The 21,078-nt window shown below is 41.3% G+C and overlaps 1 protein-coding gene across 1 annotated transcript in view; it reads right to left on the reverse strand.

The window, feature by feature from the left end:
• Ddc (dopa decarboxylase) overlaps positions 1-21,078 on the reverse strand; it is a 112,500-nt gene that overhangs the window by 6,841 nt on the left and 84,581 nt on the right. Inside the window, exons 10-12 of the mRNA XM_026403664.2 lie at positions 11,629-11,705; positions 5,974-5,993; positions 1,986-2,084 (exon numbers count right to left, since the gene is read on the reverse strand). Coding sequence (XP_026259449.2) covers positions 1,986-2,084; positions 5,974-5,993; positions 11,629-11,705 — 196 coding nt within the window. The remainder of the gene's footprint in view (positions 1-1,985; positions 2,085-5,973; positions 5,994-11,628; positions 11,706-21,078) is intronic.

Consider the following 21,078-nt stretch of genomic DNA (forward strand, 5'->3'; position numbering starts at 1 on the left):
TCAAAAACCAATTCGAATTATCTGTGATCCATGGAGAAAAACCGCTCGCGGATTACGAGTTCTCCTTCATTCAGAACCTTGAGCATCCAGCGCGCTTCTGGTCACCATCACGTGGTAGATGCACCAGAGGAGCTCTGCGCAAGTTCTGGACCAAAGCTTGTTGGGAAATAAGCAATCCCTCTTATGACCACCAGAGGGCGCCAAAGACTTTGGATTCTGGTATTCCCAAAGCAGGCTCCTGCCTAGGGAGGAGGTTTTGGTCCAGCCCTTTCCCACATTCCTGCTAAGGTAGGACTGGGAATCCTTTCAAAAAGAGGCGTGATGTGTTTATCACATGAGGCAGCATAATCACAGCTCATTGTCCTTGAGCTTATGGATGAAATCATTGTGGACAGATAAGCCACTTATGTTTTAGCCTTCTTTCTCCAAATAATTTGAATTCAATTCTCCTGCTACTTTTCTCAATTAAGAACATAAGATACATTATTTATAAATTCATACACATGTTCCTTTTCTAGTTTTTTTTTTTTAACCATATAGACTCTCATAGTGCTTGACGCTCCATAAATTTTCTTAGAATGGGCTTGAAGCAGACGGGTACCAGTTTGTGGCTTCAAGCATTTAGCAAATGCTTGAAAATAGATGCATTTCTGCATCTCTGTCACAGGGAGGACCCTAACATATCTGACCCCTGCCCTTAGCTGCACAGTTGGTGATGCAGCAGCACCAGGACTTAAAGTTAAGCATTGTCATATCATTAGGGTTAGAAACTCCAGGCATGCCTTTCCTGTGAAGCCTGGGGACTTTTGACCATCAGGATGAGGCCTTGGCTTAGAAAGGATCAGAAGAAGGAAGGACCCAGCTTGAAGTCAGTATGCCTCCTGTATCTGGCAAACTGGGTGGGCCTTAGGCAAGTCCTGGTTCATATTCAGGCCTCGGATTCCCCAGCTGATGAACAAAAATGGTAGAGTAGTGGGACTTGAAGTAGATCAGTGGTTGTCAAATTTAAGTGCATACTATGTGACTACACTGCTTGTTAAAGCAGGTTGCTGGCACCTGCCGTAGGCCACTGGCACTGTAAGTCAGGAACTGTGTTTGAGAACAATTGGTGTAGATGGTATCTATTCCACACCAACTCTAAAATTCTCCTATTTTGGCAATCTTCTGAAGAAAAACATATTATATTCTCACTTTTGCTTCTTTGCTCACTGAAACTCACTGTGCCAAAAGTACAACCTACATAATGTTTTTACTTTGACCATTGTTATGTTTTGAATGTGAGATGTCCCCCAAAAGCTGATGTGTGAGACACGGCAAGAAGGTTTGGAGGAGAAATGATTGGGTTGTGAGAGCCTTAACCCAATCAGTGAATTAATCACCGGATGGGATTAATTGAGTGGTCACTGAAGGCAGGTAGGGTATGGTTGGAGGAGGTGGGGCAATGGGCGTCACTTTGAGTTCTGAAGGAATAGAGCTGGCTTTCTATGTTCTGAGCCCTCTGAAACCAACCATCAGCTCTCAAATAAACGTTTCCTCCTCTACAATTGTTCTGGTCAAGTCTTTTAGTCACAGCAGTATAAAGGCTAACTAAAACAATCATCATCCTGGAGCTGATAACCTGTAATCCTAATAGAGGTGTCCTCAAAGATCCATAATTGTGCATTCGACAACCCAAAGTACAGTTTGCATCCTTTACCATATACAGCCCCAATCTGTGTAGTGACATTTCAGTCAACAATGGACCACATGTGCCATGGTGGTCCCCATGGACTGTATCTTCCAACACGGTCATAGTCATCCTAGTTTGTGCAAGTACCTTTTATGATGTTGGCACAATGACAAAACCACCTAATGATGCATTTCTCACAACCTATCCACGTTGTTAAGTGATACATGCTTGTATTTACTTACTAAGACATCTGAATTCATTTCCAAGTCCCCTAAGCCCTCCATAGTATTACTGAGATAAAGAATGAAGACAGTACCTTTCGGATATGAGCCTGCAGTCCTTTGACTCCAAGCATTCTAAAGACAAACCACAATTTCAAAGAGCGGAATCTTCGACCCAGTGGGATCTGCCAGTGCTGAAATAAAATATAATATGGGGCATCAGTGCTTCCTTTCTAACCCACTGGTTGGCTTGTTTCTCTTAAAGGCAACTAGTTCCCTGTGTCTGCCCCACTCTGGCTGCACATTTTCCATCCTGGGGTATGAGCAGGGCCACAGAGGGAGGCTGCCTTTGCAAAGCTCCTCTGAGGGAAATGAGGACAGGGACTATTGACTTGGGAGGCATTTGATGATTATTGTTTTCACTCAACAAATGTTTGCTGAGTTCACACCTGTTCTGGGAAAGAGGCTCCACAGCGAGCTAACAGGAAAGCTGTGGCCCTGTTTCTAGGAAGCTCACCACCAGTGGGGGCAAGCAGAGTTTTGCACTGGTGTCTCTGTCTGCAGGGATGGAGAGAGCTGAAACCCACATTTGTCTGCCCTATGCTTCCCATGATGTCCTGGCACTGTTTTCTAGACCAATACTGGTTCCTTTCTTATCTCAGTGACTGCAGGGGAGTGACCCCCAAGACCCCCTCTACTGAAAGACATAGCATGTGTCCATGTGTTGGTCCTCAAAGAAGTGTTCCCTCTGCTTTCCCTTGAATTTCCAGACTTTCCTGGCTGACTGCACTTTGTATCCGGTGTGACCCTTGGAAGGTTGAAAATGTAACAAAGTAAGTTGGAAAAGGACAGGGAAGAGAAGGATGGGCCAATTCGTGAAGACCGTCTGGGAGCATATCATGGCTTTTTTTTTTTTTTTTTAATAATAGTATTCTATGAGAACTTAGCAAGATGCTGATGGCAACTCTTTTGTATCTTCTCTTCCTTGAGGAATGAGAGAGGGCCCCCTGCTGGGTGCAGGGTGTCATGATAAGGTGAGGAAGGACCCCCAGACTCACTGGGACTGCCTGTCACCTGGGGCTCCAGAGAAGCTCAGCCTAAGCCCAGCACGGCTCCTGAGTGGAAGGGCATAGGTGTGTTTTAAATACAGTCACCCTCCATGCACTGGGGACGCGTTCCAAAACCCCCAGTGCAGGTGTGAAACCACAGATAATACTGAGCCCTACATATTCTGTTCTTTCCTATACATGCACACCTGTGATAGTTGAATTTAGAAATTAGCCTCAGAGAGAGACAGATTAACACAATGACTAAGAATAAAACAGAACAATTGTAACAGTATACTGTAATAAAAGTTATTTCAAACTTACGAATTGTTATTTCTGGAATTTTCTACTTAACAGTTTCAGATTGCCCTTTATCATGAGTAACTGAAACCACAGAAAGTGAAACTGTGGTTAAGGGGGAATGACTACAGAGTGTGTAAAAATGAATGAAGAGCAGCCATGTCCAAACTGGGAAAGCTTCTCAGGTTGCAAAGAGAAACATGGACCCCATAGCTAGGCTCAGAGGTGATTACAGTGGTTTCCCTCTGATTTTATGCGGGACACTGTGCTAAGTGTATTCACACTTCATCACATTTCATCTTCCTAACAGTGCTATGGAATAAGGGGTTCAGATCTTCCCTTTATGGGATGGAAAGCAGGCACGGAGGATGACATGTCTAATGTCACCAACCTAGAATGTGGCAGAGCTGGAATCGTACCTGCGTACACACAGCTGTTTGTGATTTAACCATGTGTCTGCAAGCTGTTGGGAGGTTCAGGAAGAATTAGGCTAACTTACCTTTTTGGAAAATCTAAAAGAGGAACCTCTCACCACACAACTAACTAACAGCCAGTGAAGCGATGGCTCCCTGCCATTGTTCAGCACGGAGGTGGCATTCCAAAACCATCCCTTGCCAAGTCAACCTCCTGACAATCGAAATGTGATTTAAGTCCAACGTTTGGAGGAAAAACAAGGCAAACGTAATTTTTATGGCACTTGAGTGAAAATGTGCACAGTTTTATTGTTTGCTCATTCCAACGTGACTCCCTAATGCCTGTACTGACTCTCTGAGCCTGCCACAGGCCTGGATGAGATGCCCCCGCCCACCACTCCTTTTCACCTGCATGAGACCAGAGTGTAACTCATCAGGAGGGCTGTGATTTCCTGTGCAATCAACCTCACCTCCTGCTAGAATGTAAGTTCTGTAGGAAGGGACTCTGTCTAGTTCGCTACTTTATTCCTGGCCCCAAGCCCAGCACCTGGTCTGACTCAGAGCAGCCCATCCTCACCTTAGGGAATATTGTTGACTTACATACTGAAGCAATCAGCAAGAAAACCCCTTCTACCTTCCCACATGGGTCACCCCAAATGACTCCTGCATGTGGAAGTCAGTTTGTATTGTCTCTTAGGAGATGGTGGGGATGGAACCCAGAGCCTTGTGCACAGTGGGCAAGCACTCTACCACTGAGCTACACCTCTGGTGCTTCTATGTGAGTCTCCAGACACTAGTCATCTATTTCTTGGGACATTCTTCCTCTGTGATCAAAAATTTAAAAACCAGTACACTGAACCACTCTTGGTAAGCTACCAACATGTACCAGCAGTTGCAGTTTCCTCATCCAAATAGTTTGGGGAAGGGTACAGCTCAAGGGGATGAGCTGGTGACCTGGGTCCTACGTTTTTTTCTTTCAATTGGGTTCTGAAATTTCTCTAACTTTTTTGAACCTCTATCTCCTCACCTAGGCAATGAGCATAAGGATACCCACTTTGCCCAGAATCATGTAAATTTTGGGCAAATGATGCTATCCTTACCTCTTTGGTCTTCAGTTCATAACCAGAAAGAATGCAAAATGACTTTGCCAAACCATATGTCCGGAACAGCCACCTCTTAGATCTAACACTCCTCTCCTCATGCCCTCATTCAGGGGTGGGTCCACAGACCTGCCTCACCCTCTTCACTTCTGACATCCCTCACTTCCCTGACTAGCCCAGTGGGCAACATTCTGTCCTGGGAGTCCTCTCCCCTGCCTGGTGGCTCTGATGGTCTTCAGTTGGGTTTTCCAGTCTCTGAAAGAAACGATGATATCATTCATGTCCACACCTCCCCGTCATGCCCCTATTCTCACACACCCTGGTCTTTCTCCCTGGCATACAAATGGATGGTTCCTGGAAAACTTCACCAAAACTCTGTCCTAGGATAAACCATGATAGCTTGGGAAGGCTTCCTGGTCCCCTGCACTCCCAGCTTGTAGCTGCTACAGGAAAAGGTATGCCTTTGAGGCACAGCCCCAGCTGGAGACATGCTGGCCCTGACAGTTCAGCCACATAACCTCTGTCAGGACAGCTCAGCCCTTCCTTGCTTTGATGACATCTTAAGCCCACCACAAAAAGAATGGGCACAGGTCACCTCTGCGTGGACACAAAAAGAATTGGGTACAAGTCATGAGGGGGAAGCAGCCAATGCCTCTTTTCTCCGGAGTGTCCCCAGCTCCTACTCACGTGATGAGTCTCCCAGCTCTACTTATTGTTTCAAATACCTTTCCAGAGTAAGGCTAGGACAACCCGGTATTTTCAAAATATACTTTATGGAACACTGTGTCAAATAAAAAGAAGAGAGAAGCAAAGCAATTTGAGGCAAGGCTTTGAGATAACTGTCCTTCTGTCTGAGCACCTTTGCTGGTATCTGTGTATTCTCTCACTCCTCAGGATGCCACCTCAGCAACATAACTGCAGCAAAGAAAGAAGGGGCTGCATTGTCTCAGGAGAGAGAGCCTTCCTTCCAGAGGAATAGGGGTGCAGAACTTCCTTCCCCCTGTCTAAGGGTGCATTCAAGGTTATTCGACCTAACCTGGAACCCCTGAGTAGTGAGCTCAGCAGATCTGCCCAGTGCCTGACAGAGCCCACCTGATTGGTCAGTTGAGACCCAATGAGAAGGTGCTCTGCAGAGGAATCCTGCTCAGGAGAGTGAGGGATAGCACGCCATTCACATTTTGGATGATAATGGACCTAGTTTGATGAGACAAGTTGTCCACTTACCCTGTAGTCAGTGATAAGCCCTGGAGAAAAGAGAAAGAAAAAGAAACCATTAGACAAAAAAAAATGTTAACATATGTAACCATTTTCATCTTCAAGGTAGATTTCTGTGTCACAAATGCAATCTTTTGAGGCAGATGAAAAACTGCCCGAGGGTTGACTGGGCCTGGGAGTTCCCTGTGGCACATCTCAAGGTAACAGATTCCAAGGGAGTCCTCTGTCCAGGATGCACATTGAAAAGGCTGAATTATTAATGAAGCACCATTAGTTCTGTTTTCTGCAGTTGCATAAGAAAGGAAAGCTGAGGTTTCATCTAGTGCCCAGTAGTAAGTTACATTCAAATCATGTAAATCATTCATCATCCATTCATTCATGCATGGGAAGGTGAATTGGTGATTCAAAGAGTGATAAAAATAATAAAGAAAAAAAAATGGAACCTGATGGGAGTATTCATCTCGGTATTCACAGATCTAGTTCAGCATCGGACACACAGCAGATGCTTCCATGAATATGTATCTATCGAGTCAGTTTCCTCATTCTGGATTCAGTGGCTCCACACTGGTTATGAAAAATGGATGTTTTGAACTTTAGTCTTCCCTCACACCTAAAGCAATACATCCCAGGATCACATGGGAAAAGTACCCTGGGTGAGAACTCAGATGAGTTTCTACAAGTAACCCTGTCAAAGGATCAGGTAAGAGTTATAAGGATATGCAGTAGTAGCTACACGGCTTGGTAGAGGAATTACCAGCTATGGAAATCTTTTCCACCAGCGTAGGCCAGGCAAGGCACATTATAGGCATCCCCTATTTCCTGTGCAATATCGACTGCAGCGTGGTTGTAGCAGACCTTCACCATGTTCAGCCAGGACAAGCAACCTAATAGAACCCACACCCACTACAAAGGAATGTCCACGCTATATTTACAAGAAATCTGAAGTCCTTCCCTGACTGCATCTGGCTCCCTGGAAAGACCAGGTATTTTCTTAGCTAGGATAAGAATGGCAGTGTTGGAGAAAAATTTAGGACCATCAGTATTTAATGATTTGGAAGACCCTGATATGGAAGCCCACAGTCACATAGCCTGTCTCAGCTCCTGTCCAATACTCTCATTCCTTTATACCCTGTGGTCTCTCATTAGTAACAGAGTTGTTAAATAAATATAACATCAATAGCAGAGTCATCAAAAGGAAACTGACAGTGATTCACAGAGGCCACGGTACTTGGCATGTTGTAGGTACTCAGAGAACTTGTTAAATACCCGGATGACTGTCATAAATGAAAAATGAATAAATGAGTTTATATGACTATTCTATCTAATATAGTAGCCAATAGCCACATTTGGCTATTGAAATTTTAGGTAGTTAAAACTATAGAAAATTTTAAAAAGTAGTTTTTTTAGTGTGATGAACCACATTTCAAGGTTTCACCTGCCACCCTTGTCTACCATATTGGACGGTGCAAAATTATAGAATGTTTCCTTTACTGTAGAAAATGTTATTGGACAGTGCAACTCGTAGTTTCAAAGACAAGGATTCAGACACAGCAGCTAGTATAGCCAAACACCATTGATGAAAGATGGAATTGGCTTCTCAGTGAATCTGCTTTCTTCTTTAAGGACTCCTTGAAGAACTGGCTCAACTTTGGAACTTCCTTGAACAATCATTTACTGTAAACAATAATGAATTCCTCTAAACCATTAATTTCCCATGACAATGATCTTACTTACACTTACACTGTCTTAAGAGCTTAATGTGTCTTAATAGGTCTTATGTGCCTACTGTCATTTATTTATTTATTATTTCATTGGTTCTTTTTAGCTAGACATGACAATAGAATGTATTTTTACATAATTATAAAAGCATGGAATATAATTGGTTCTAATTTGGTTCCCAGTACTTCCCCTTCCTTCCTCCCACTCCCTTTTTCCTTCTCTCTACTCTACTGATCTTTCTGCTATTTACTTATAGTTATTTTTTGTTAAATTAGTGACTTGTGCATGTACATGATGGTGAGATTAAAACTTCATAAGATATATGTGGTGTAGGAGCAGCTTATAAATTTTAAATGATGTATAGATAAAACAGTAAAAGTAAACAAGGCATAAAAGAAGACTTGTTGAGAAATACAACAATATATCAATAATGTTGGCATTTGAGTGGTTGGATTGTGAAATCTTCTGGCTTAGCATTGATTGTTTTCTGTTTTCCAAATATAAACCTTTAATAATTAAGACTATCTGAAAAGCCTGTGTAACAGGAGTGACCACTTTCCCTTCTCACTAGAATTCTGACAGAACTTTCTGTTATAAAGGAAACTCTCATTTATTTTGACTCTAGCTCAATGTCTTCCACCAAACCTCTGTGGACACTGATTTGTTATCCAAGGGGAATTGTTCCCAGGACCTACTGTGGGAGTCAAAATCTAAGGATGCTCAAGTTTCTTACATAAAATGGCATAGTATTTGCATATAACCTATATACATCACCTTGTAGACTTTAAATCATCTGTAGATTACATATCATATCTAATACAGTGTAAACACTATGTTAATATTTATACTGTATTTCATAGGGAATAATGTCAAGAAATAAGTCCGTAATTGCTTTGTTCAGGTGCAATTGTTTTTGTTTTTGAGTATTTTTTAATTCACAGTTGGTTGGATTAGTGGAGCAAGACCTATGGCTATGTAAGGCCAACTCTACTGGCCCCCGGTTAGCTGAGACCACATGTGTGAAGTGCAGCCTTAACACAGGGGTTGATCATCATCCTGGTAACACCTGCTGCTGGGTGTGCTCCATTCACTCAGCTCCTGTTGGAGATGTGAACAGGATGGCAAGGCTCTTGCTTGCAGATATAGTGTTCTGGTGGGCAAGATGAACAACAGACAAGAAACCAGGGAGCAATATGATTGCAGCTGGAGACAAGATCCAGGAAGAGCACAGAGTGACCTGAGGCTGCTGAGACGAGGGCCCTGTGGACATGGGAAGGCCCAGAAAGACCTCACCAAGGAGAACACATCCATCATGAGGACTCTGGAGAATGCCCATACAGGGACCAGTCGAGGGTGTTGTGTACAGACAGAACAGGGACAGGCTTCCAGGGCCATGCAGAAAGCCAGAGTGTGTTTTTCCACAGAGCCTTGCAATGGAAGGAAGACCAGGCAATACATTATCATCTTTTCCTAAGGGCCAACCTGTTTGCTGGGAGGCAAAAGTCTTGGTTTGCTGCCATTTTGGCTGGCAGACATTGGAGCCTCTGCCTTCACTTCTGTTACACTGCTCAGTGCTCTACCCAGGGACCAAAATTACATCCTTTTCCAGTCCAGAGTTTGTTTCCTCCCCCATAAATTGAAGTGGTGGGATCAAGTGTTCTGTACGGTTTCTTCTCTCACTAATATTTTATGGTTCTGTGGACCCAAGAAAGCTTGAAGATAATAGAAGTTCCCCAAGATGTGGCCTGTCATTCACTCACTAATTCACACTCTGTGCTGCATCAGGCCCCAAGATAGCCCACACACAGGCACCAAGCTGGCAGCAATGAGAGATTTCAAAAGGAATGAGAAAACTGATCTTCCATCAGGAGGTGCTGTGTCTCAGGGAGAGAAACATATGCAACTACTCTCATAGGTCGATTAAAAGTAGCATAATAATTTGCTGGAGGGTGTTGGCTTAGGTTGCTCTTACACATTTTACTTGACCAGGATCTCAAATGATCCCCCCCCCAAAAAAAAAAACTTACACTAAAAGATATATTCCTTTATTGTGGTACAACAATGGCTGGATCCTTCTGAAAGTGCCCAGATAATAGAAGTGGTGATAATAAACACCCTTATTTCTGACCTCAAAAGAATGCTTTCATGGTAGTATAGCACTCAATGTGATGATGATATATGTATTACATTTCTTTAATCGGGGAAAGTATTATTTTATTTCTCCTTGGGTAAGAAAATGCTTTGTTCAACAGTTAAGATAATAAATGTATAGCAATTTTATATTTTTAATAAAGTTGTGTTCTTTTAGAAATCCTTAAAATTTCAATAGGTAGGCAACACAGGCACCAGGAAGGGTATTTCTGGCTGAAAGGAAGTTACAGGGAAAGGAAAAAAAGACAGTTTGGAGTGGTTGAAGACAACTGAGAAGAAATGTTAAAGGAGACCAGATGGGAATAATAGAAGGGGCGTGAGCCCTGGTGCACATGGGGCTGTACCAGGCAGGCTCAGTTAGGATGCATGGTTAAGGAAGGATGAACAAGAGCCACAACCAACCAAGACCCAGGGATCCTGTCTCTGAGTGATGGAGAGAAAACCAAAAGGAGGAGAAGACTGAAAAGGACTAATGGTGAGCTGAGTCTCCTTGCTGTCAGGGGTCCACTGTGCATAGTGCCCTGTATTTAGGGATCATGCAGGTGGCTTTCAGTGCTGCATGCATGAGCCTTGACATTTAAGGATAATATTGCTAATGATTCTGTTTTTGAAAGCATAGAGAAAATTGAGAGCATTTACAAATAATTGCAGTATCTCGATGTGAGCACTGTGAACATTTTGAAATTTTCCACTCCACACATTTTGGTGTTGCTGAGGTCATTCTCATCATTATCAGACATTATCTTTGAACAGCACGGCCTTTCAGGGAAATTTGGATTTCCACATCCTGGGTGCCCTCTCAGAACCCTGCTGTGCTAAATTGTGATTTGGCATTTGATTGTGGCCTATGAACAAGAGTAGTAATTGCATAGAACATGATGTTTTATGTTTTGTAGGAATTCTGCTGCCTTTTAGAAATGCTTTTTATGAGAAGGCATGGAGGCATCTCCGTTGTAAGAAAAGTTCTAACCCTAAACCACTGTAAAGGTCTCATAGGAATAATAATTCTCAAAGGTATGTAAAGCCTTTGTCCTCAGGGTAACACTGTAAGAAGGTGCTGTGGGTCTTTTAGAGGTGGAGACTCAAGGGAGTCCCTTAGGTTATTGGGGGTGTGCCCTCAAAGGGGAGTGTGGCATTCTGCCAGTCCTCTCTCTCTCTCTCTCTCTCCCCCCCCCCTCTCTCTCTCTCTGCTTCCTGGCTTATGATGTGGGCACTCAATATATTGTGTGCCCATCACCTTCCTCGCTAGGTTATGCAGGCACTGGGTCTTTGTCACCACTTCTGTCACCAGTGTCTGGCACAGAGGGCCTACCATTAAACAAGTGCCATGCATATTGGTGTACTGAACCTTCCCAGGGCTTTGTCATATTTCCTCTTTACTCTCCTTCCCTGCAGAATCTTCTTCATTTACTTTCTTTCCTCCTCTTGGTATTAGTGGAAGGCATGAAAATTCTTTTTTGGAAAGACGTTAGAGCAGACATTTTTGTAAAGGTGTTTCCTTATGAATAGGAAGTATCTGTACCTATACTGAAGTCCCCTGGCTGCACCCCTGGCTCCAGATGCTGCTTCTTCCCCAGTCCTGATCAGTGTTGGCTCCATGGATGGGTTAAGGGCTCTTGGGATTTCCCAGCACAAGAAAGAGATGTGAGGGGCAAGTACAGGTACACACAACACCCAACCACTCTGGTGTCTCCCCAGACTTGAACGACTGACTCCTGGCTCTTAGATCCTTCTAATGAAGCTTTGATGAAAACATATGTGGGAACAGATTGTAAGAGCAAGCACCCAACTTACCTGAATCCTGATGGCTGTGCTTCAAGTACACAGGGTCCAATTTAAAGGCTCCTGTTAAGTCTGTTCTCTTTTTCACCCTGGGTTTAGAAAAAAGAAATGATAGGGCTCAAGACGTAGGATTTTGGATTGGTCCATGCTGTCTGCTGTCCCCTTTGTGGCTCTGCTTAGGCACCTGCCTCCAGGGACCTGTCTGGACATACTTCTGTATACATGGCCACCTCTGTCCCCAGTTCCCTGGTCTCACTCCAGCCCAGCATGCGCCGCTCCCAGAATTAGGGAGAAGGGGATAGAAAAATAAATAAATAGTAGGTTTTGTTCCTGGTTCTTGGCACACAGCTCCTAAAAGTTTGGTGGTGATAAGAGTTTGGTGAGATGACTAATGGCTGGGGATCCTACATAGTTTCAGATGGGGACTTCTTGCCAAAAGACTCACAGCATAAAGTGACTCAGGTCAAACTTTCAGTCTCTGGGGAAGGAAGATGGACTGGAGACTGAGTTGGTCGTTTTAATCAATCATGCTAAGTAAGAAAAGCTCTGTGAAAAAGTCCTGAAAATGAGAGGCCTAAGAGTTTCTGGGTTGATTGGCATTTTGTGGTGCTCTCTTTCCAGAGACGATGTGGAAGTTCCAAACCTAGCCCTCTTCCCTGCCTGGCTCTACACTTTGTCCTGTGCATTTCTTCATTGCCTGTTCATTTGTAACCTTTATAATAAACCTGTCAACCATAAATAGAACATTTTGTTGAGTTCTGAGTTGTTCTAGCAAACTATCCAACTCGGAGTGGGGGATTATGAGAACCCCCAGCATCGAAGCTATGTTGGACAGAAGGGTGCTACTTGGGGGGTCTGGTTCTTGAGACTGGCACTTGAAATTGAAGCCATCTTGTGGGGCTGAATCCCGCAATCTGTGGGGTCTGTTGCAAACAGAATAGGATTGATTTGTGAAACACCCCACTGATGTCTGCAGAGTTGGACAACTGGTGTCAGGACCGAAGAAAGCACTGTAGTTGTATTTATTCCTCTGTGGCTCCAGGGCCCAGTGCAGCACTTGGCCCCTGATGGTGTCAGTGACTGTGCACTGGATGAACACTGAGAGATGCCTTGTGCTGTGCACATGGATCCCTCCCTGTCCACCACTCTGCCTGTGGAGCGCTCACAGCAATCGCCATTCTGGATAACTTGGGTCCAACTCTCACTGGGACTTGGATTTGAAGGGCGATTATGCTAATTGCTGCTCTGCTTCATTTGGCAGTGGGGACATCATCTCAAAGCCATTTTATGGCAAATAAAGTATCCTAGGCACCAACTGGAGAAGAAATGTCAATCTGATTGTAGTTTGGGCTTGAAAACAAATACAGTGTGAGAGTTCCTGATAGATCCAATCCAGTGAGCATGAAATAGGATGCCCAGATGAGGCTTAACAATGAGGAGATGAGAGACAAAGAGGTTAGATTTATTTATGGAAGATAATAGAGGCTTGGTTTCTTTAAAGGGTTAAAAGACAGACCATGTCAGTGGGCAATCATAAGCTATCTAGTGTATGTTCTCTCTTTGGCCCATGGAAGAAAATCTATTGTACCAAAAACATTGTGTGTGTGCACATGGGCATTTTGCTACATCATGAGCCTTTTCTAAGAAGTCCCTGGAGGATTTTTCTTTGGGTCCCTCTGTACTAGGGGAAACTCTGAGCCTAGCGTTAAAGAGCAGGGAAAAAGAAAGACAAGAAGGGGTATGAATATCTACAGCTATCAGTAGAATTCCTTCTTCATGAAGACCAGAATTCTCTTATTAATGACTCCAGAAATGACGTTTGAACTCATTATTTTTTTTTAGTTGTTCAAGGACCTTTATTTTATTTATTTATTTTTATGTGGTGCTGAGAGTTGAACCCAGTGCCTCACACATGCTAGGCAAGCCCCCTAACACTGAACCACAACTCCAGCCCTGAACTCATTATTTTTTAATTTAAAAATATTATGAAGTCATATAAAAGGCAGAAAGAACAATTTCTCTGTCCCCCGATTACTAAATAAAATGTGACTTTTAAGTAAAAGAAATTCTTCCTGTGTGTCCTTCCCCTCAGCCCCTTCCTCTCTGGAGTCCATGACAGAGGCCACAGACTTGAATTTAGGTTTACCATGCCTACGTCATTCTACAAAATCTTTTGCACAAATCCCCAAGTAATCTATAGTATGGTTTTGTTTCTAAATAGACTGTAACAACTTAAGGTGTTTAAATATGAATGTCATCCTTCTCTGAGTATTTTTCTACAACTTACTTTTTCTTATAAAAACAGACTGAATTTCACACTCATTCATACAAGTCACTTGCACTCATTCACTTTTGGTTCTATTTTTTTTTCTTGGTACTAGGGATTGAACTCAGCCACTGAGTCACATCCCCAGCCCTATTTTGTATTTTATTTAGAGACAGGGTCTCACTGAGTTGCTTAGCACCTCTCTTTTGCTGAGGCTGGCTTTGAACTCAAGAATCTTCCTGCCTCATCCTCCCGGAGCCACTGGGATTACAGGCATGTGTCACCATACCCATTGCATTCATTCACTTCTTTTTCCCCTTTCTGTACTGGGGAATCAAACCCAGGGCCTCTCCTAGTCTCCTATGCTAGATAAGTTCTCTAGCACTGAGCCTCAGCACTTTTTTTTTTTTTTTTTTGAGACATGGTCTCATTAAATTTCTCAAGATGGCTTCAAACTTGTGATCCTCCTGCTTCAGCTTCAGAAGTAGCTGAGATTACAGGTGTGTATCTCCACACCTGCTGGTTCATTCTTTCTTATTACCTAATTGGATTTCATTGTACAAACATATTACAACCCATTCATTCTTGCGTTGTTTCCCATTTGTTAGTAGACAAGATCTGCTTCTGTGGGCATTCCAGCACATTTCCACTGTGTTTGTAGAATATTCATCTCTTCACAGAAATGGCACAGGGTACTCTTAAGGTTGTACGAATATGTCTACAACCTTACCGGACAAATAGCACTAAATTAGTCTCCACAATGGTTGTGCAGCGTACAAGTTCCTCCGGTTCCATATCCTGACCAACATATCATTTGGAGAGATTTCATTTCCAAAAATTCATAGTGCTTAATGGTGCTTAATTTGCATTGCTGATAATGAATGAGGTTGAGTAACTCTGCATTCACTAAGAAACCATATCTAGAGTTTCCTATTTGGTGAGGAAAAGTTTGTTCATATTTCTGTGTGATTGCTTGTCTCTGTCATAATGGAATGGAATTATTAGGAATACTAATTTGCATACTTGGTTGGCCTGCTCCAGGTTCTCCTGTGGTCTAATCTCTCTGTCACACCTGTCCTATACAAGATCAGCTCAATCAGTTGCTTTACACGCACTGACACTTGATTAGGCAAAGTCTCTACCATATTTTTCTTAACAATTCTCTTCATTATTCTTGGCCCATAAAAATATTATGGCAGTTGGGATATTTATTAAAAATAAATATTAAGGCTTCCTACCCATGCATATAACACATCACGGTATGTAGTCAGGACTTCTTTAATGAATTCCAAAAAAATACAGAATTTTTGTCATAAAAGTTTGAATAGATTTTGATATATTTATACACAATAACCTCATATCTTTTCTTAGTATTATAAAAAGGATTTTTAAATTTAATGTGTTGTTAATTGTAGACACACAAAAAAATGCAACCTTAAAAGTTATTTTACTTAGAAATTTTTCTGTGTTCTCTTATTAAAGACAAAGCCTTGAAGATTCTCTTTATTTCAGTCATTTCATTGGAGAATAATGAGAGTTTTGTATCTTCCATTCCAATTCCTATATTTGCACTTCTTTATCTTTTACTATGCATGTTAGGAATGCACAATGTTGAATAGAAGTGATAATGATAGGAACAATTTTTTTCCTGATCTTAAAAGAATGCTTCTAATATTTCACCATTAAGAATAGGTTTTACTATAGTTTTTCAGTAGATACATTTTATCAGTTTAAATTCTCTTCTCTTCCTGCTTTACTAAGACTTTTTGTCCTACCTGGGTATTGAATTTTATGTAATTTTTTGGGGGGGGGCCTGATGTGTTGATAACTTTGTTTCTCCTTCAGCATGACATTTACTAACCTAACATTAAACCACCCTGGCATATTTGGAATAAACACAATTTGGTCATGTAATATTATTTTTTTAATCATTGGATTTTATTGCTGACATTTGACTTTGAATTTTAACTTTTAAGTTTAAGTTTGTTCTACAGTTTTTCTTTCTCTGCTTCTCACCTGATTTTAGAATTGCTGCAAAACCCACTCTATGACATAAGTGACACTTGCTGTTCTCTGTGAATCAAATTTGAGATTGGATAGAAATCTCCCCTGACAGTTGAGTAGGATACTCACTGTTAAAAGAATACAGATATTGGGCTGGGGATGTGGCTCAAGCGGTAGCGCGCTCGCCTGGCATGCGTGCGACCCGGGTTCGATCCTCAGCACCACATACCAACAAAGATGTTGTGTCCACTGAGAACTAAAAAATAAATATTAAAAATTCTCTCTCTCTCTCTCTCTCTCTCTCTCCTCTCACTCTCTCTTTAAAAAAAATACGGATATTACTGCTGTAGGAAAATTTTATTGGAACTTTGTAAGATTGTTCAGGTTTTTGTTATTCTTGAGTCAGTTTTGATAAAAGTGATTTTTGTAATGATGTGTATTTTGTGGGGCAATTCTTGGCAAGATGTTATTCATAAGTTCTCCCTTATGATTTTTTGAAATCTCTAAAGTACATACAGGTAAGGATGTATAGCTACATACTACAGTGAGGACCTTTTTATTTTCTACAGCAGTTTATCAGTGACTTATTTTACTTTATTTTATTTTATTTTGAAGGGATTGAACCCAGGGCCTTGCACATGCTAGGGCACTGAGCTTCATCCCCAGTCCTCTTTTTATTTCTGTTTGGTATTTCCAGAGATCATTTATTTAATTGCCAGGTGAGGGAGCAATATTTGGCATTGTTGGCTCTCCCTACTGTGTCAATTTTACTACCTCTGTTAACTTTAACTGTTTTCCTCCATTTACTGTTTGAGGGTTTAATTATACACTGTCTCCTGGATTCATTGTATCCTGAGCTCATGATTTTCTGGCTTTCTTCTTTTCTAGTTAAATCTATTCTCTAAGTTGTACAGCAGTTGCATGACACAGTTTTGTTGCATCTTTATTTTTTTCTTGGTTCTTGGTACTTCAAAATACTTCCAATTTCCCATTATATTTTATTCATTGACTCATTTCTAATGGGCCTATAGTGATCTCCTCTTCAATATTTAGGTGACAACTTTGCATTTCCTTGTAGCATTTAATGAATACTATAAAGAGAATAAATTTTATTTTAATAAATAAGTGTGTGGGGAGGCTCATATACCTCTACATAAGAGATATACACACACAGAAAGATTGCTTTTGTGGCATCAGAGTCATCTCACATTGCATGGGCCCTTCTCTATCACCAGAAAATTCTTAAGGGCTGAGGAAATGGCCTTTGTTTTGGTTCGGAAGTCTAGCTTCTTTTCTTCCAACAGTGGTGCACATCTGTAATCCCAGCAGGAGGATTGCAAGTTCAAAGTCATCCTCTGAGATTTAGCAAGGCACTAGGCAATTTGGTGAGACCCTGTCTCAAAAGAGCTGGGGATATAGCTCCATGGTAAAGTATCTTTGGGTTCAATCCCCAATTAACTCTCTCCCCCCGCCCAAAAGTCTACAAAATTAGGCAAGGCAATCAAAAAGATATATAGAAAACCTTCCATTAGTGAAACAAGTTCAAGAATAAAGTCTTACCATAACTGAAGTGATTAAAACTGTTTCAAAGTAACTAGATTAGAAGGAGAAGGAGGAAGAGAAGATGAGGAGGAATCTCCTGTGTAATGAAGGTGTACAAAAACTATAAAACAATTTGTGATAAAATTTAATTTGGGGACTCATGCCTTTTAAAAACATAGAGATAATATATACCTTTGGGGTACGTGGATGTTGAGACTTTCTTTGAAAGATATTTGATACTAAAGGAATCAGAGCTGTTCACATTTACATATAAAAGATACGAAATATCAAATGAACAGTAAAACACTTATGAACAGGATAATGAATTCATTAGGAAATGTATTTACTATGCTTATAATGATTGCCAATTTTAGAACTTCAATTATCTTGTCCACTTCAATATTTAAAGAATAGGACCAAAGTGTTTATGTTAAATTATGGACTAACCATTGGTAAAATTTCATTAAACAAAAGAAAGACACTCTTTATTTTTTAAAGAATACAAAAAAAGCCAATGAAAGCAATAAAAGGTCCATTTAAATTTGAGTTTGCTGTATTAGTGAAATCTTTAAAAAATCTGTAAAAAAATTTCCCTTCTCTGAATTCTGATTTTTACAAGCATCTTTATAATCTGTACTCTATTGTGTTATAGTAGTTCACATTACTGCAATAATTTCTGAGACTAGCAAAATATTTAGCTTTTATTCCATGTGTACTCAGTTCAGTGCAAGGGGCCTCTGAATAAATTCTCAGACTTCATTTTCCCCATTCCCTGTTGCCACCTTGCAAAAATGCCATCTGCCTTCATACCTTCTGCAGACAGGCAATGGGGACCAACCTTGACTGAGCATGCTCAGTGGATCTGACTTCTCAGCTAGGTGGATGAAGAAAAAGGATGATGTACATCTTTTGCCATTAGGCTGTACCTCCTGGGCTAAAATTGAGGGCTATTTTCAGAATTCAGAGAAAAATCAAAATCAATTAACAAATTGAGTAAAAGTGTAAATAGAAGGGGAACATGGTTTTGGTTCATTCACATAAAACAGCCCTTTTTCTTCAACTTCTTTTGTATCCATAAGGAATGATCTCAACATCATCTGTGTGTTTGTAAAATGGGAATCCCTTTGCAGGCATGTACTTTTAGTTTAGTGCTTACAAGAAATGACTAAAGCTTTAAGATTAATATCTAGAGATTTATATCTAGAGATTTAAACCTGATGAATATCTAGAAATTTAAACCTCATGAGTTTAGCCTTGAGATACAGAATTCTATCTACTCTTCTTTCTAAAAATTAGATTATACAATGTTTTTCACTCCTGTTGCCATTAAACATTGCATCTGTGACTCCAGCTCTGACATGGGTAACCACGTGCCCTTTGAGGATGGATTAAATTTTTTGTTGTTGTTTTTTCTTTTTTGAAAAATGGTTTCACTGTTGCCCAGGCTAGTCTCAAACTCCTTGGCTCAAGTGAATCTCTGGCCTCAGACCCCAGCCCCACCCCAGTAGTTTGGACTGCAAGTGTCATTATTTTCTGCTAGATTAAACATCTTGAATTCCAGTTTCCTCATCTATAAAGTAGGAATAATTAATAATTGCTCCCCCAAGGAAGCTGCTGAGAGGATTAGATGAGCTGATGCACCGGAAAAGGGAGTGCTAAATAAATAGCAGGTACTGTTCAGAAGGCACTATTGTTGCAATAAATGTCAGAATCAGGTTCCCTTCCTGGAGGGTTTAGGTGCATCACTTTGCCAAATGACAGGAAGGACCTGGAGGAGAGCAGGGGGATTCTCTCCAGAGAGCCTGAGAACTTAGGCTTGTATTCTGCTTCTTTGTAGAACCCTGATGCTGTAATTTAACTTGGCATAGCACTTCTTCAAAACAGAAGTATTTTGTGAGGAGCTGTCAATCTTCCAAGTGTGTTCTCCAGGAGCCTCACACTCAAATGTGTACAGGGAAAGGTTTACAGCCTGTGTGTGCAGGCCAGTCAGGCTGTGCCAAATTAGAAAGCGGGTTCCCTGCCTAGGGCTGCTTCGCTCCAGATCACTGTAACTATGGAAATGACACTTTAAAGAGCCCTTTTTATTTTAGGGCTATTAAAAATTGTTTATTTAAAAAATCAAATTTTTTTACATATATGTAGCTTATTCAAAATACATTTAAACCCATGTGGACCAAACAAAATGATCTATAAGTCTTTTAGCTGATATGAATTAAGTGTCATGTTCTCTGTACCTCAGTGCCTTTGCACATTATGCACTCACTCCCTTTTTCTCTTTCCCCATGCAGCTCTCTGGTCAAATGCCCCTTCACCAAAGAAGCTTCTCCAGACTTCCCTATCACAAACATTCACTCAATGAATAATAGAGTTGATTCACTGTCTGTCCTATGGGTCCTTCCCTTGTTTTCTACCTAAATCTCTCTCTTATCTTTCCAAGCCCCTCCCTTCACATCTTTCTAATCACCTGGCTCACCACCTGCATTGGCCTGTAATTTATTTTATTAGTTTCTTAATTTATTTCAATTGTATTTTCTATTCTGGAAACTCTATCCCGTGGATCAGACTCCCAAAGTATAAAAATTATTGCTCCAGTTTTAATTCCATCATGGTCAAAACTCAAATGCCCTTTCGAATAAATGGTGACTTTTCCCCTCTAGCTATGTCCTGAATGCTTTGTCTCTGCCCAGAATTATATGTGGAAACAATTTCCCCTAAAGTGATGATCTTAGGAGGTAGGGCCTTGGGAGGTGATCACCTCAGGAGGATGGAGCCTTCAGGAATGGGATCAGTGCCTGCTAAGGGTTAGATGGGAGGTGTTCCCCAAAACCTCGTGTGTGAGACAGGTGTGAGAATGTTCAGAGGTGAAATGATTAGATTAGGGGAGCTGTGAACTAATCTGTGGATTGATCCACTGATACAGATTAGCTGGGTGGTAACGAGAGGCAGGCAGGATATGATTGCTTTAGGGTTGACATTTTGTCCTGGGTGAGTGGAGGACTCCCTTTGCTTCCTGGATGCCATGCCCTCAGCTGCTTTCCTCCTCCACCCCCTTCTGCCATGATGTTCTGCCTCACCTTAGAACTATGGAGGCCACCAAGCCCGGACTGAACCTCTGAAACATGAGCCAAAATAAACCTTTCTTCTTTTTAAATAGATTATCTCATTTATTTGATTATAGTAATAGAAATCAGACTAAAACCACACCTGGGCTACTCCTAATTCAGATACTGCTTGTCCAGCTTCACCTGCAGTGTAATTCCGGGAGCAGGGCCTAGATAGATGTTTGAAGGGCTACGGCACAAGCAACAATGCCATCACCGTAACGGCAATATGAAAAGTATTCACCATGAAAAGGAAAATACAATTTCTTTGGTGAAAAGAACAACGAGGAAAAAAAATAGGAAATTGTATATTTAGGTGTGAGACGAAAAGAAACATAAGTTTAGTAAGAATCAAATAAACAAAGCAGGAAGTAGTTGGCGTAATTCAGATTATGGGGTTTAAACTAAGCTAATCAGGTTCAAATCTCTAGATATTAATCTTAAAGCTTTAGTCATTTCTTACAAACACTGTTAAGGTCTGAATTGTGTACTCCCCAAATTCAACTGTTGAAACCCCAAGACCCAGGACTTCAAATTGTAATTGTATTT

The sequence above is a fragment of the Urocitellus parryii genome, chromosome 3 (assembly GCF_045843805.1).
Source record: "Urocitellus parryii isolate mUroPar1 chromosome 3, mUroPar1.hap1, whole genome shotgun sequence".
NCBI classification, from domain to species: Eukaryota; Metazoa; Chordata; class Mammalia; order Rodentia; family Sciuridae; genus Urocitellus; species Urocitellus parryii.